Source organism: Ceratotherium simum, chromosome 7, assembly GCF_057802395.1.
Source record: "Ceratotherium simum simum isolate JZ-2026a chromosome 7, ASM5780239v1, whole genome shotgun sequence".
Lineage (NCBI taxonomy): Eukaryota > Metazoa > Chordata > Mammalia > Perissodactyla > Rhinocerotidae > Ceratotherium > Ceratotherium simum.
The window spans coordinates 59,857,041-59,871,093 of NC_141906.1; the positions used below are offsets into that span (position 1 = coordinate 59,857,041).

General features: G+C 34.4%; 1 protein-coding gene across 3 annotated transcripts in view; it reads left to right on the top strand.

Annotated features, from left to right (window-relative positions):
- Positions 1-14,053, top strand: part of ATM (ATM serine/threonine kinase) — a 126,101-nt gene that overhangs the window by 58,328 nt on the left and 53,720 nt on the right. For 2 of the 3 annotated variants that reach the window (XM_087433660.1, XM_014785193.2), the window contains 8 exons: positions 380-554; positions 1,140-1,304; positions 2,141-2,273; positions 3,823-3,918; positions 6,455-6,626; positions 9,388-9,529; positions 10,582-10,758; positions 12,499-12,676. In XM_087433660.1, the coding sequence (XP_087289786.1) occupies positions 380-554; positions 1,140-1,304; positions 2,141-2,273; positions 3,823-3,918; positions 6,455-6,626; positions 9,388-9,529; positions 10,582-10,758; positions 12,499-12,676 (1,238 nt within the window). The remainder of the gene's footprint in view (positions 1-379; positions 555-1,139; positions 1,305-2,140; positions 2,274-3,822; positions 3,919-6,454; positions 6,627-9,387; positions 9,530-10,581; positions 10,759-12,498; positions 12,677-14,053) is intronic. The other variant, XM_087433661.1, reaches the window with a different exon arrangement.

Consider the following 14,053-nt stretch of genomic DNA (forward strand, 5'->3'; position numbering starts at 1 on the left):
TGCCGTGCTGGGGAGGGCATGGGGCAAGGGCAAGTAAAATCACCACAAAGCTTTTCTACAGTTTTTAAGTTTCCTTTTTCTTGATTCAGCATTTGTTTGATTGCTGTAAATCTTTGACTGTTTTACACAGTTTTAACAAAGTTCTGACAGTTCTGCTTGTTTTTCAATGTTTCTGTCAGGAGGGGAGCTTGGAGCTGCCTACTCTGCCATTTTGCTGATGTCACTCCTCTTTTTGCCTTTTAAACCATTAAGAAATTAGATATGGAGGTGACTTTTATGTCAAGCCACCTCAGAATTATAGCTGCTGAATAAAAATGCCTTTTGAATGAACTTTTATCAAAGGAGTTTCCTAAAACTTACTGTTTTTTTCCTATATTAGACCTTCTCGTTTCATGGATGTCTCATTACGTAGCTTCTCCCTTTGTTGTGACCTATTAAGCCGGGTTTGCCACACAGCAGTAACTTACTGTAAGGATGCTTTAGAAAATCATCTTCATGTTATTGTTGGTACACTTATACCCCTTGTGGATGATCAGATGGAGGTTCAGGAACAGGTAATTTCCCAAATTATCTTCAAAATAGTATTTGAAATACATTAATCAAGTCTTCTTGGAAGGAGCTGAGTGTTTTATGTTTACTTGGTGTAATTAGTAATTTTAGTGAAAATATTCATTGAAAAATAGTTGGAAAAACATTCTCAATGAATTAATCTTTGTAATCATTTAATTACAGAGCACCTAGTAATTTTGATCTAATAAATAACGTAACAGTTTCTGTCTCTTACTTACGCTGAAGTGTAGAAGTAGTCAAAACTAGGGATCACCACCTAGGTGATCAAAACTTGGCAGTTCATACCTCTGTGATGGTGTATGAGATATTGCTTATATAAAATGTTTCAGTAGTACTGGCGTTTGTATACCTCAGTGCCCATCCTATAGTAGCACCTTACGTATTTGTTGAATTATTTGAAAGCACAGAAACAGTAATAGCTGGGTACCTTAGAAGTAATCAGAACATTTTATCTGAACTAGGTTAGTAGAGTTTTTATCATTTATTACAGTGGGTTTGGTTGTTTTACTTTAAAATATAATTAAGCTATTTCTCCCCTTTTGATTTTTTTCTTTTTTAATTATGTTTAGGTATTGGGCTTGTTGAAATACTTAGTGATAGATAACAAGGATAATGAAAACCTCTATATGACAATTAAACTTTTAGATCCTTTTCCTGACCACATTGTCTTTAAGGATTTACGTATTGCTCAGCAGAAAATCAAATACAGTAGAGGACCCTTTTCACTCTTGGAGGTAATAATTATTCCATCATCTTACCATTTTGTGTTAGCGAAGATAGACAGTAGTACTTTTTGAAAACTTCTAATGCTCTAAAAGTAAAAAAATTGGATCTTTTTTTAAAATTGTGATTTAAAGAAACGTAACATGAGATTTACTGTCTCAACAAATGAAAAACAGAATCTTAATATATCCTTTTGTATTGCAGTAAAGTATAAATATCAAAATTGCTTGGTAGGAATCTAAATTTAAATATTGAAGAAATGTGGTATGAAATTTGCTTGATCTTCATATGCATAAGATCCATTAATATGTCAAATTTATAGTCTGATCCTTTGAGGGACAATTTAATTAGAAATATTTGATTTAGAGGTGATATTTAACTTTTTAAAGAGTTTTTCAAGTTTTAATCCTTTTTAACTTGTATAAACTTCAAAATTATGTTCAGGTATATTTTTCCTTATAAATCTTATTATAATTTTAAAATCATACACTGTGTTTAACTATATATCAATATGAAAATATAGTTAAATATATTAAGATGTAAAACTCAAGTTACAGGAATAAATAAATAGAAATTTAAGCTTTTCCCTCTAATTGAGTATGCTATAACAATCTTAAAATCTAATTGTGTTATGAGAGAATCTATTAGAATTTAAACGAGTAAAACATTGTAGGATTTGAAATGGAAGAAGTAATTTGTTTCTGCCCTGTTTGGTAGTAATAGTGATATGAGTCGGTGTCTGTAAAAGGCAATTACTAATTTGGTTTCTTTTATTAAGTTTTATTTCACAGAGTTAACCAATACATGTCAAAAGCAAGTTACATTTTTAACTAATTTTCTCTTTTAGGAAATTAATCATTTTCTCTCAGTAAGTATTTATGATGCACTTCCATTGACAAGGCTAGAAGGACTGAAGGATCTTCGTAGACAACTGGAGCAACATAAAGATCAGATGATGGATCTAAGGAGAGCATCCCAGGGTACTAATTTTAATGATGTGGGTTATTTGTACCTATTTCTTTTTGAAGGAATGTTTTATAAATTCTTGCTCTTGGTTCAGTTGCCATGGACTTAGTTTTAGACTCTCATCATTTAGTTCAGACCTTCATCATTTCTCATCTAACCATAAAACACTTCCTAAATGGTCTCCTCACCTTGAGCTTCTCTTTTTTTATCCATCTTCTACACCTCTGCCAGAATGATTTCTCTAAACCCAAACATGATCATGTTATTCTACTGCTTAAAAAATTTTAACAACTTTCTACTGCCTAAAAGAAGAATTTTAATTCCTTAGAGCGAGGCATACAAGGTAATCTGTCTCTGCCTACTGCTCTAACTTATTTAAATAAAATAAATGTGTCTCATGTTAAGCCTCTTAGCCATGAATGTGCATATGTGTGTGTTGTGTGTATGTATATATATGTGTGTGTTTTTTATATACATATACACATATATGTATGTGTTTCTAGCTTTTTTTTTTTTTTACTTAAGAAAACATCCATTTTTATCTTAATGTGATTTGAGTTTAGGTTATTATAGTATTGCACTTGGGGGAAACTTTTTCTACTTATGTTTTGATTATCATCTTGTGCTCATTAATTTCATATTCTATTGTGTTTTTATTTTCAATGCTTTTTAAAGATTTTATTTATTTTATTTTTTCCCCCCAAAGCCCCAGTGGATAGTTGTGTGTCGTAGCTGCACATCCTTCTAGTTGCTGTATGTGGGACTCGGCCTCAGGATGAACGGAGAAGTGGTGCCTCGATGCGCACCCGGGATCCGAACCCGGGCCGCCAGCATCGCAGCACGCGCACTTAACCGCCAAGCCACAGGGCCGGCCCTCAATGCTTTTTAAAACTAATTTTTGTTTTGACCGTCTGAGCTCAGAGGTTCTATTGCAACTGTTCTGAGAGGGGGGTGTGTGTGTGTAAAGTATGAACTCCTCTATTTCTTATTCTCGTATGTTTGGGTATTTCATTGGTCTAGATCTGCCTTGTCCAATACAGCCACTAGCTGTAGCTATTTAAATTTAAATGTATTAAAGTTTAAAATTCAGTTTCTTTGTCATACTAGCACATGTCAAGTTCTCAGTAGTAACATGTGGTAGTGGCTGTCATTGGACAGCACAGATTATAGAACATTTCTGTCATTGCAGAAAGTTCTATTGGACAGTGCTGGACTAAATGCTAGAGCTTGAAAAACCAAGCATGCTTCTAAGGTCCCTTCTAGCTTAATGTTGAATGAGTCTGTGTTTCTGTTTGTGATTTTGCTAAGGTATTGACTTCTGCACAACTTAAGACATTTTTCTCTCTGTCTGCCAAATGTTGCCCATCACTTCTCCTTGGTTCTGTTTCATAAGGGAATTCAAATACGTTCACTTCATATTTTTTGAGCTGCTCATGATTTAAAACCTTTTTAAAAAACTTTATAGAAGTTTTGTAGTCAGATAATTTAATATATAAGCATATCATAAAGAAAAGTGTTGTCTCCATGAGAGTTTTAAGCTAATTTTTTCAAAATTGCTCTTAGATAACCCACAAGATGGCATAATGGTAAAGCTGGTTGTCAACTTGTTGCAGTTATCCAAGATGGCAATAAACCACACTGGTGAAAGAGAAGTCTTAGGTAAACTATTTGGCTCAATGAATATGAATTTTTATGTTTGAGCAATCATCTTCATAGTATTTTCACAATCCGTAAAAGTTTGTCATTTGGGATATTGGGTAAATGTAAGAAGCTAGTTAAGTTATATTTCTCTTTAGTTCAAGTATCTTGAAACAGTCCTCCTTTCATATTTTCCTTCACGTATAAAGTGAAAAGTTAGTGATTTATATATGTGCATAACTATTAATTTGAAAATGCCTTGTAAATATTTAGGAAGGTCAGAAATACCTATTTGTAGCATAGGTTGCAAATAAATTGACTTCTGATACATTTTATGAATATATTATAACTCAGACTAATATCTTTATCATGTAACAAAAATAAGAATTGAGGACTTGGCGGGCTGATTAAACTCAAATATTAAAACCACATTCAAGTCCTCTCCTACCACCATTTGGGGGATAACCTAATATAAATAGCCAACATCATGCCTAGTATAGGTGTTTAGGTTTAGTAACCACAGGATGAAAGAATCACATGATTAAAATCAGCTTGAAGTTGTCATGACAGCGTTGCTTCAAATAAAAAAAAAATGGGAGGAATAAGAGGTGCTTCACAGATTCTATTATCTTCCTTTTTTTTTTTTTTAATAATTTTATTTATTTATTTTTTCCCCCAAAGCCCCAGTAGATAGTTGTATGTCATAGCTGCACATCCTTCTAGTTGCTGTATGTGGGACTCGGCCTCAGCATGGCCGGAGAAGCGGTGCGTCGGTGCACGCCCAGGATCCGAACCCGGGCCTCCAGCAGCGGAGCGCGAGCACTTAACCGCTAAGCCACGGGGCCGGCCCTCTATTATCTTTCAATGGAGTCTTCATTAACTTCTCAGTGGGAGCCTAGTATCTAGGGTACTTCCTTTTTGTGAATTTTTTATTGAAATACATCTTACATATAGAAAAGTATACAGATCATAAGAATATAACCTGAAGAATTTTCACAAACAACACACCTGTGCATCTAGCACCCAGACCGAGAAGTAAAACCTTACCAGCACCCTAGAAGTTTCCCTTGACCAATGAATTTACCCCTTTATCCACTGTTTCTGGGGACAAACCTGATTTGCTGCAGGAGCCCTAAGTGGCTTTCCTGCATGGCATAAAGTTTTAGTGGTTTGTATCCACTGCTAACATCATACTGAATGGTGAAAGACTGAAGGCTCTCTCCCTCAGATAAGGAGTGAGAAAAGGTTGCCTGCTTTCACCACTCCTCTATGGCATTATACTGAAAGTTCTAGCCAGAGTAACTGGACAAGAAAAAGAATAAAAAGCGTCCAGATTGGAAAGGAGGAAGCAAAACTCTATTCACAGATGACATGATTCTGTATAGAAGATTCTAGAGACTCTATAAGAAAGCTATTATAGAGCTAATAAATGAATTCAGCAAAGTTCCAGTATATAAGGTCAACACATAAAATTCAGTTGTATTTCTATACACCAGCAATGAACAATCTGAAAAGGAAATTCCATTCCACTTACAATTCCATTTACAATAACATTTAAGAGAATTAAATAGATGGGGATAAATTTAATCAAGGAGGTTAAAGACTTGTACAGTCAGCCCTTCATATCCACGGGTTCTGCATCCTCTAATGCAACCAACCATAGGTCAAAAGGCCTACGATGGTTGCATCTGGACTGAACACGTACAGACTTTTTTTTTCTTATCCTTATTTCCTAAACAGTACAGTATAACAACTATTTACATAGCATTTACATTGTATTAGGTATTGTAAGTAATCTAGAGATGATTTAAAGTATACGGGATCGTGTGCATAGGTGATATGCAAATACTACACTATATATAAAAGACTTGAGCATCCCTGGATTTTGGTATCGGCGGGGGTGGGGGCGGTGGTTCTGGAACCAATCTCCTGTGGATACCAAGGGACAACTGTAGACATTCTCTTTGTTAGAAGTGAGTCATTAAGTATAGCCCATACTCAAGGAGAAGGGAATTAGGCTCCACCTTTTGAAAGAAGAACTATCACTATCAAAGAATTTGTGAACATATTTTAATGAATTCCACCATGAATGGGAAAGAGCATGAGGGAGTCCTCTGGCATGCTGAAAACGTTCTATCTTCATCTGGGTAGTGACAGCACAGGTGGAAAAAAAATGTCCGTGTGTGTGTGATTTTTCCCTGAAGTGTGTAAGAGTTGTGGACTTGGTGTAATAATACCTCAAAAAATTTTTAACGGTTTTGAAGTCTGTTGATACTCCCATACAGTGGCTCTGTTTAGACTTTAATCCTTAATATCTTCAGTCTGTTACTGGTTAATCTATCTTCTGAATATGAATTTATAGGGGAAAATATCTGTTGCCCACATGGATGGTATATAAAGGAAATAATATAATAATTTGTAGCTTCTTCAATCTATTCAAAATCTTTGAAAACTTGAAGAATGACAAAATAGCATTATATTTTTAAAATTAGAAGATTTCTGTTTTAAGTCTACTCTGTTAACTATAACTCTACTGAAATGAAATTTCTTTATATAGAGGCTGTTGGAAGCTGCTTGGGAGAAGTGGGTCCTATAGATTTCTCTACCATAGCTATACAACATAGTAAAGATACATCTTATACCAAGGCCCTTGAGTTATTTGAAGATAAAGAACTTCAGTGGACCTTCATAATGTTGACCTACCTGAATAATACACTGGTGGAAGATTGGTGAGTATTTAATGATACTTTCTTTCTGATAGCACTTACTTAATCTGACATTGAAGGAGAATGATACTTCACATTAACATTTACAGTAACTAAAACTTTCTCCTTTAAGTTGCCATACTTTTCTTTAATCTCAAGTACTTTAATGAAAATTGTTGTATTTTTATTAATTCACATAATCACTGAAACCCTGCTATGTGCCAGGCACTTGATATCGTGATGAACATGCTAGGCGAGGGCCACGTTAAATTCTAGTGCGAGTAGACTAGACTAGGAAAACAACCAGGTGGTTGTACACGGCACATTAAGATAGGGGAATGTAAAGGGGGATGTTTTGGTCACTTGTCAGAATCAGAGGTGCCACTCTTCTCTCAGCTAGACTATTTTAGTCCTTTTAAAATAAGTTATAGAGCAGAAATTTCATAACTCCAAAAGTCTTACACTAATCAAACAGGATTTTCTTTTGCCCGCCTATTCTCTATACAAAATAAAGTCATAACAGGTATCATAATTTCAACTTTCTGGATATGAGATTACTTTTGCTTTCTCCTCCACCCCCCCCCCCCCACTTATCTATCTATCTATTTTTGGAGAGTAGATTCAAAGGATTTTTGCCCACAATGGGGCATCTTTCTAGGTAAATGAGTGTTTTGTGTCTGTTTCCCTGCAAACCCCTCCCCTCTTCTCTTGGAGAATAAATGATTGGCAATAATGTCTACCTGCCATGTTTTCATTGTTGATTTAATGGACACATATCTTTAGTTTGCTGTTGTTACAATAAAAAGTCTGGCATGGTTTCTTTCCCAACATTTTATTATAAAAATTTTCAAAGATAGAGCAAAATTGAAAGAATTTTACAGTAAACACCACACACCTAGATTCTACCATTAATACTTTACTACTCTCCTTGCTTTATCACATCTAGCTATCCTTCTATCCATTAATTAATCCATCTCATATATTTCAAAGTATATCTGACATTTTTTTGTGTGTGACTAAGACTGGCTCTGAGCTAACATCCATTGCCAATTCTTCTCTTTTTGCTGAGGAAGATTAGCCCTGAGTTAACATCTGTGCTCATCTCCCTCATTTTGTATGTGGGATGCTGCCACAGCATGGCTTGGTGAGCGGCACGTAGGTACATGCCCGGGATCCAAACCTGCGAACCCCAGGCCACCGATGTGGAGCATGCAAATGTAACCGTTACGCCACCGGGCCAGCCCCTGGCATGGTTTTTGAAGAGATTTTCCACAGAAAATTTGCAAGCATTAAATGTTTCATTTGTTACACAGTAATTTGAAATTGGTTTTTCTGAAAAAGGTGCACAGAGATATTAGTGTGGCTTAAACTTGAGAACAGTAGGGAACAGGTACAATTTTTTTTCCTTTCTTTTTGCAAGAGGAAAGAAATCCTTGTATGTTTAAGGGGCCTTAGGTCTACAAAGGGGATGCTAACCAAGGAATTCCCAGAATAGCTGGTCATGGAATGCTTTCTGAGGAAGTGTCATCTAGCTGATCTGAGTGATCAGGAATCAGCTGTAAGATGATTAAGGATAATGCATTCCAGACAGGGGAATAGCTAGAATGGAAATAAGCTTGGTGTGTTTGAGGAACAGAAAGAAGCCTAGTTTGGAGGAACATGGTATGAGATGAAATTAGAAAGGTAGCACTACTTCTGATTAAGAAATTTGGATTTTATTTGACATATATAAGGAAGCCATGGAGCGTTAAGCACAGTAGTGTCACGATGCAGCTTACATTTTTACTCTGGCTTTTAAATGGCAAATGGATTGTGATGGGCAGAAGTGGAAACAGGAAGCCTGATTATGAAACGATTACAGTAGTTCAGAGGAGATATGATGGTGACTTGGATTAGGGTGGCAGTAATGGAGATGAGGTAAAACATGGATGGAACCAGCGTATGTTTTTAGCATAGAGACAGGACTTGCTGAGGAACTGGATACGGAGAAGTGAGGGAAGGAGAGAGGAATGAAGGCTGAATCCAGGGTTAGTGTTTATGCTCCTATGTATTAATCGAGAAACCTAAAAGGAATTAAGCCTTCACTTGATAGCTCATCATCTTTACAGTATCAGAAATTATGACATTTTTGGTCAGCTGTTACATTTTCAGTACTCTTGTATTGCAGCCTTACTTTGCCTAATTTTTTGCAAAAGAGAAGGACTTGCAAGTTTTTATTAGAGATTTTAGATGCCTTCCTAATGATTCTCAACTAGTTTCTTGTCAGAATAAGTGTGTACTTACTGCCTGTTTAACATTGTTCTAGATGATAATTTTATCATTTGGAGGGAAATGCCATTCTGCCTTACCTCAGATTTATTTGTATCTCTCAGAGAAGATATTATCAAAATATTATTTTCTCAGATGAATTTATATTTTGTTATTCTCACTACTCATTTTTATTAGTCATTGTTATTTCCAAGTATTTCTTTTTATGAATCCTTTTAATTTATGATAGTCATAATATAAACTTTATTGTATTGAATGAAGGGAACTGTTGTTGCAGTGATAAGTAATTCAAGTTTACTGAAGGTATATTAAAAATCCTTTGATAATTTTGGGTTTGATGTTATAGGATTTTATAGATATAAAACTTCCTAATAAATATAAAAATTTCCTATTAAATAGATGTAAGTTTCCTAATATAAATTTTAGATTTTAATTTTTTAGTTGGAGGTTGCTTAACACTCATCCAGATTAACAGTTGATATATTTTATAGGCATTTGAATTATTTGTGTTTTTCAGTGTCAAAGTGCGATCGGCTGCTGTTTCCTGTTTGAAAAATATTTTAGCCACAAAGACTGGACATAGTTTCTGGGAGATTTATAAGAAGACAACTGATCCCATGCTGATCTATCTACAGCCTTTTAGAACATCAAGAAAAAAGGTCTCTCAAATAATAAATGTTTATTGAATATCCACGATACCTAGAACAGTTCTATTTGCTGTGGATTATATATGTCAAATTGCTTAAATAGTATTATACTAACATTTAACCTTTCTCAGAGATAATTCCAACTGTACTTCTTGAATCCAGAGGATTTACATTTTTAATTATGGCAGTGGGGAAAAGCTGAGATAGGTAGCTTGGAGAAATGGTGGTTGATTTGGGAGATAAGAGGAGTTCTTAAAGACTGGCCTTTTTTCTTAGGAGTAGAAAACCCTTACTTCGATCACATGAAAGCCGTTGATCCTGGGTGTGGTTATAGGTATTATGATCAGCAAGCAAGTGTTTATTTCCATAGCAAGTTCAAGTATCACAGCCCCCTAATGAAATATAAGATGGCCTATAGATTTCTCCCTTTTTCCATGTTGATATCATAATAAGGTTCCACTGAAAGTACTCTATGAAGGATATTTAAGAACTCTTGCTTCTCCTTTAGTCTAAACATTCCTCTTTAATATTTTCTTTTCATAAAGTGACTGAAAAATACACGGTTGAGTTTTCACCAATTTAATTTCAGGGCATATACCCATCATTGAAATTGTACTTTTAATGTATCATAAATATAATTTTGATATCAATGAAATTACAAATAATATAAACTATTAATAAAACTAGTAATATAACCTGTAAAACACTATTAGTTTTAACATTTTAAAATCTCATTTCATCTTGAAATCGATCCTGCATGGTAGATTTGGACTGGTTTTGTACATGAGACAGATGAGGCAGAGAGTTTGTGATTCATATAAAGAGGAAAACTCAAGCTTTCTGCTGTCTAGACCAGTAATTTTTTACCATACCGCTCTGCCTCTCATATAAACATCAATGTATTTTAATTTTAAAGGATAACCATTGCCTCCAGATTTAGTTTTAACTACGTTTAGTTTTATTTAGAAACAGGTTTGTTGATGCCTAGATATTTGTTTTGCATAAGAAAGGTAAAACATATTTCTAATTACCTTATTTACCTTTTTTGATCACTTTCTTTCTAGTTTTTAGAAGTACCCAGACTTGGCAAAGAAAGCCATTTAGAAGGCTTGGATGATACAAGCCTGTGGATTCCTCAAAGTGAAAATCATGATGTGTGGATAAAGACACTGACTTGTGCTGTTTTGGATAGTGGAGGCACAAAAAGTGAAATTCTTCAGTTATTAAAACCAATGTGTGAAGTAAGAAGATTAATTAGTCTGACTTAATCCTTTTCTACCTTTGCTTTTTTTTTGAGCTTTCTCTTAATAATTTTCTTTGCTTGTCCCATTCCATTTGGCTTCTGTGCACATGTTTGTGGCCTATATATCTAAAAAAGGTGCTGATACTGTGCATCTTCTTCATGCAACATCAGCTACACTCAGCTGTTGGGAATCCATCATACAGGGCTTTATTTAGCTATAACTTTATGCAGTAAGTTAGTAAATAAGATGTGGGGTAGCTACATACTGGATGAGTTATAAGGGGTACCTTGAATAATTTGTTACTAATGATAGTTAAAATACTGATAATTGTAAATTATTTGTATTAACCAAAAGTCTGCTTTAACTTTTTTTGTTTACTTCTTCTAGTAAGGTCATTGTCATTTACTTTCCCTGGTACACTTTCTTGAGTGAGAAAAAGAAATAGGGTAGCAGTTAGCATTGCTTTTTTATTTTTGAGGGTACAGTACAATTTATTTCAATAGAGAGTAAGGGCACATACTAAATCAAATCAAACAAAAAGTTCATATGCTCTTATCAAATATGTCATCCAAAACAGCACAATATGATGATGCTGTAAGACTTTAGAAGCTAACCCAGTTTATAGTACTGTCAAGCATGATTGAACAGAAATGTGAAAACAAAATATCTGACTAGGTCAAACTTCTGCCAGTTACAAATAACTGGTAGAGAAGTGAGTACTGTGGTAAAGTGCCCTCATTGAAAGCAGTTTAAAAAGCAGTCCTTGTTTCTACGGAAAAAGTGTTGATAGTGAATAAATCATCACACTCTCTGCAGTACTACACAGTACACATACCAGGTTAGCAGAGTGGTACCCTGGGCACACACACACCTAATTTCTCCTTAGTGAACAAACCTAAGATTTTTATAAAGTTCTGACTTTGAGCCGGAAAATAAAATGTTCCAAGTATACATATATATACACCCTAATTGCTAGTTCCTTAAATTCTCTCCTTCCAAGAGCTTTTTGATTTGTCTTTTGTTTAAAAAGGAAAAAATGTGAATTGGTAATCTACATTCTTTCTTATGTGTGTGTTATGCAATGAATATATGAAGATGGTGTCTTGGCAAAAATAAGATTGAGTTCTGTTTTAATGTACCATGTGTATTAAAGCACTTTTCTACACTTTGGAGTATACCACAAATAAGTACCCAAATTCTGTACCCGGAAATTGGAGTTTATTAGAAAAATAAACATTTTAACATAACTGTTGTAGTATTTAACATGACAGTGAAGAGTGTTGCTCTTCACTGAGTGTAGAAAATGTGCAAAAATCAAATTTTCACCTTTTCTTTTAAATGTTGATCCCTGTTTTCCCTTATATCAAATTTAAAAACTGCTTTTGTTATTATTAACACTTTTCAACTGTGAAATTTTATTTACAGTAGTGACATATGATTTCATTTGTAAATAGTGTCCTATTTCATTATATGCAGATTTCCTAGACTGGAAATAAACAATTGCAGTGTAAATAACACATATGTTTGATATAGATATTCTAGGTTAGTTTAATTTTTTTGTTTTAAACATTACCTGGTGCACATGTTTTTTGTTTGTTTTTTAGCAGTACATTAAGTTCATGACAGATTCATTTATCATTTTTTTGAAGTTTAGTATGTCAGTAATGCCATGAAAATTTTAAGTAAAATTTATTATTTTAACTCCAACTATTGACTGGATGTGTTTGTATATTCTAGGTGAAAACTGACTTTTGTCAGACTGTGCTTCCATACTTGATTCATGATATTTTACTCCAAGATACAAACGAATCATGGAGAAATCTGCTTTCTACACACATTCAGCGATTTTTTACTGACTGTTTCAGACACTCCTCACAAACGAGCCGATCCACGACCCCTGCATATTTGGATTCAGGTATTCTGTTAAATTTCTAGCATTTATACTGTTAACTTCTTGGTTCTAGAGAAAGACAGATTTGTTTAAATCCCATCAATAAACTTTATAGGCTTAATTCCATAATCTATAAACATCTATTTCCTCATCTGTAGAATGGAGATAAATGTTGTAGCCAGTTTTCAGTGAGATGATGTGTGTAAAGCACGTGTAATACTTGATGCATACGTACTCCCTCAGTAAATTTTGTATTAGTAGTGAAGCAGCTAATTGAGCATTTGGTAAATGTCAAGCACTGTGTTTGGCACTGGCAATATGGATATGAACAAGACATACACTACATTCTAGCAACAGAAAAAGGAGACAAATAAATGCAACCAAATATTATAGGTGCTGTGCTGGAGATAGAATGGAATTTTCATAGTAAAGTTCTGGCCAACTCATTTTTTAAAAGCATCCTTTTTAATTACAAAATATATTTATTGTAGAAAATATAGAAAAGTTAGCATAAATTAAAAAAATAACCCATAATCCCATGGTCTAGGATAACTACAGTTAACTTTTGGTATATATCTTTTCAGTTTTTTTTTTTTTTTTTTTTGGTGAGGAAGATTGGCCTCGAGCTAACATCTGTTGCCAATCTTCATCTTTTTGCTGAGAAAGATGGACTCTGAGCTAACATCTGTGCCCCTCTTCCTCCATTTTGTATGTGGGATGCCACCACAGCGTGGCTTGATGAGTGGTGCGTGGGTTCGAACCTGCGAACCCCGGGCTGCCAAAGCGGAGCATGCAAACTTAACCACTATGCCACCGGCTGGCCCCTGACTTTCCAGTTTTTTAAAACAAAAATTGGATTATACTTTATTTACTCATATAGCCTGCTTTCCTTCCTTTATAATAAGTGTTTCCCATGCTAAGAAGTTATAGCAGGAGAAATTCCACCAGGAATTGGATGCACATATACATATACGTATATGCATATTTGAAGGCTCATTATGAGTCAGTTTTTCAAACCTAAATTTAAAAAAAGAAAAAAAGATTCACAGATCTGTGATGTTAACTTATTGTCTTTAATATATATTATTAGTGCATTTTATGTACAGTTATAAAACTAGGTACAAATTCACTTACTGTACTTCAAGACCAGTACAATTCTAAGAAAAGTATTGATTTAATGTGATATTTTGCTACAACTAAATTGCTCTTCCCAACCTTGACTATGGTTCCAGTCACTTTGGCATAGGTTGTGATACTCAATTCTCCCAATTGTTTCTTTGCCTTCTACTACTACAGCCTTTATTTGACGTGACTGTGATGTCATTTAGACTTCACTTTGCTCTGTCTTATGTTTTATGTAGTTCTTTTTTATTGGCCAACAACAATTACAAATCTACCATT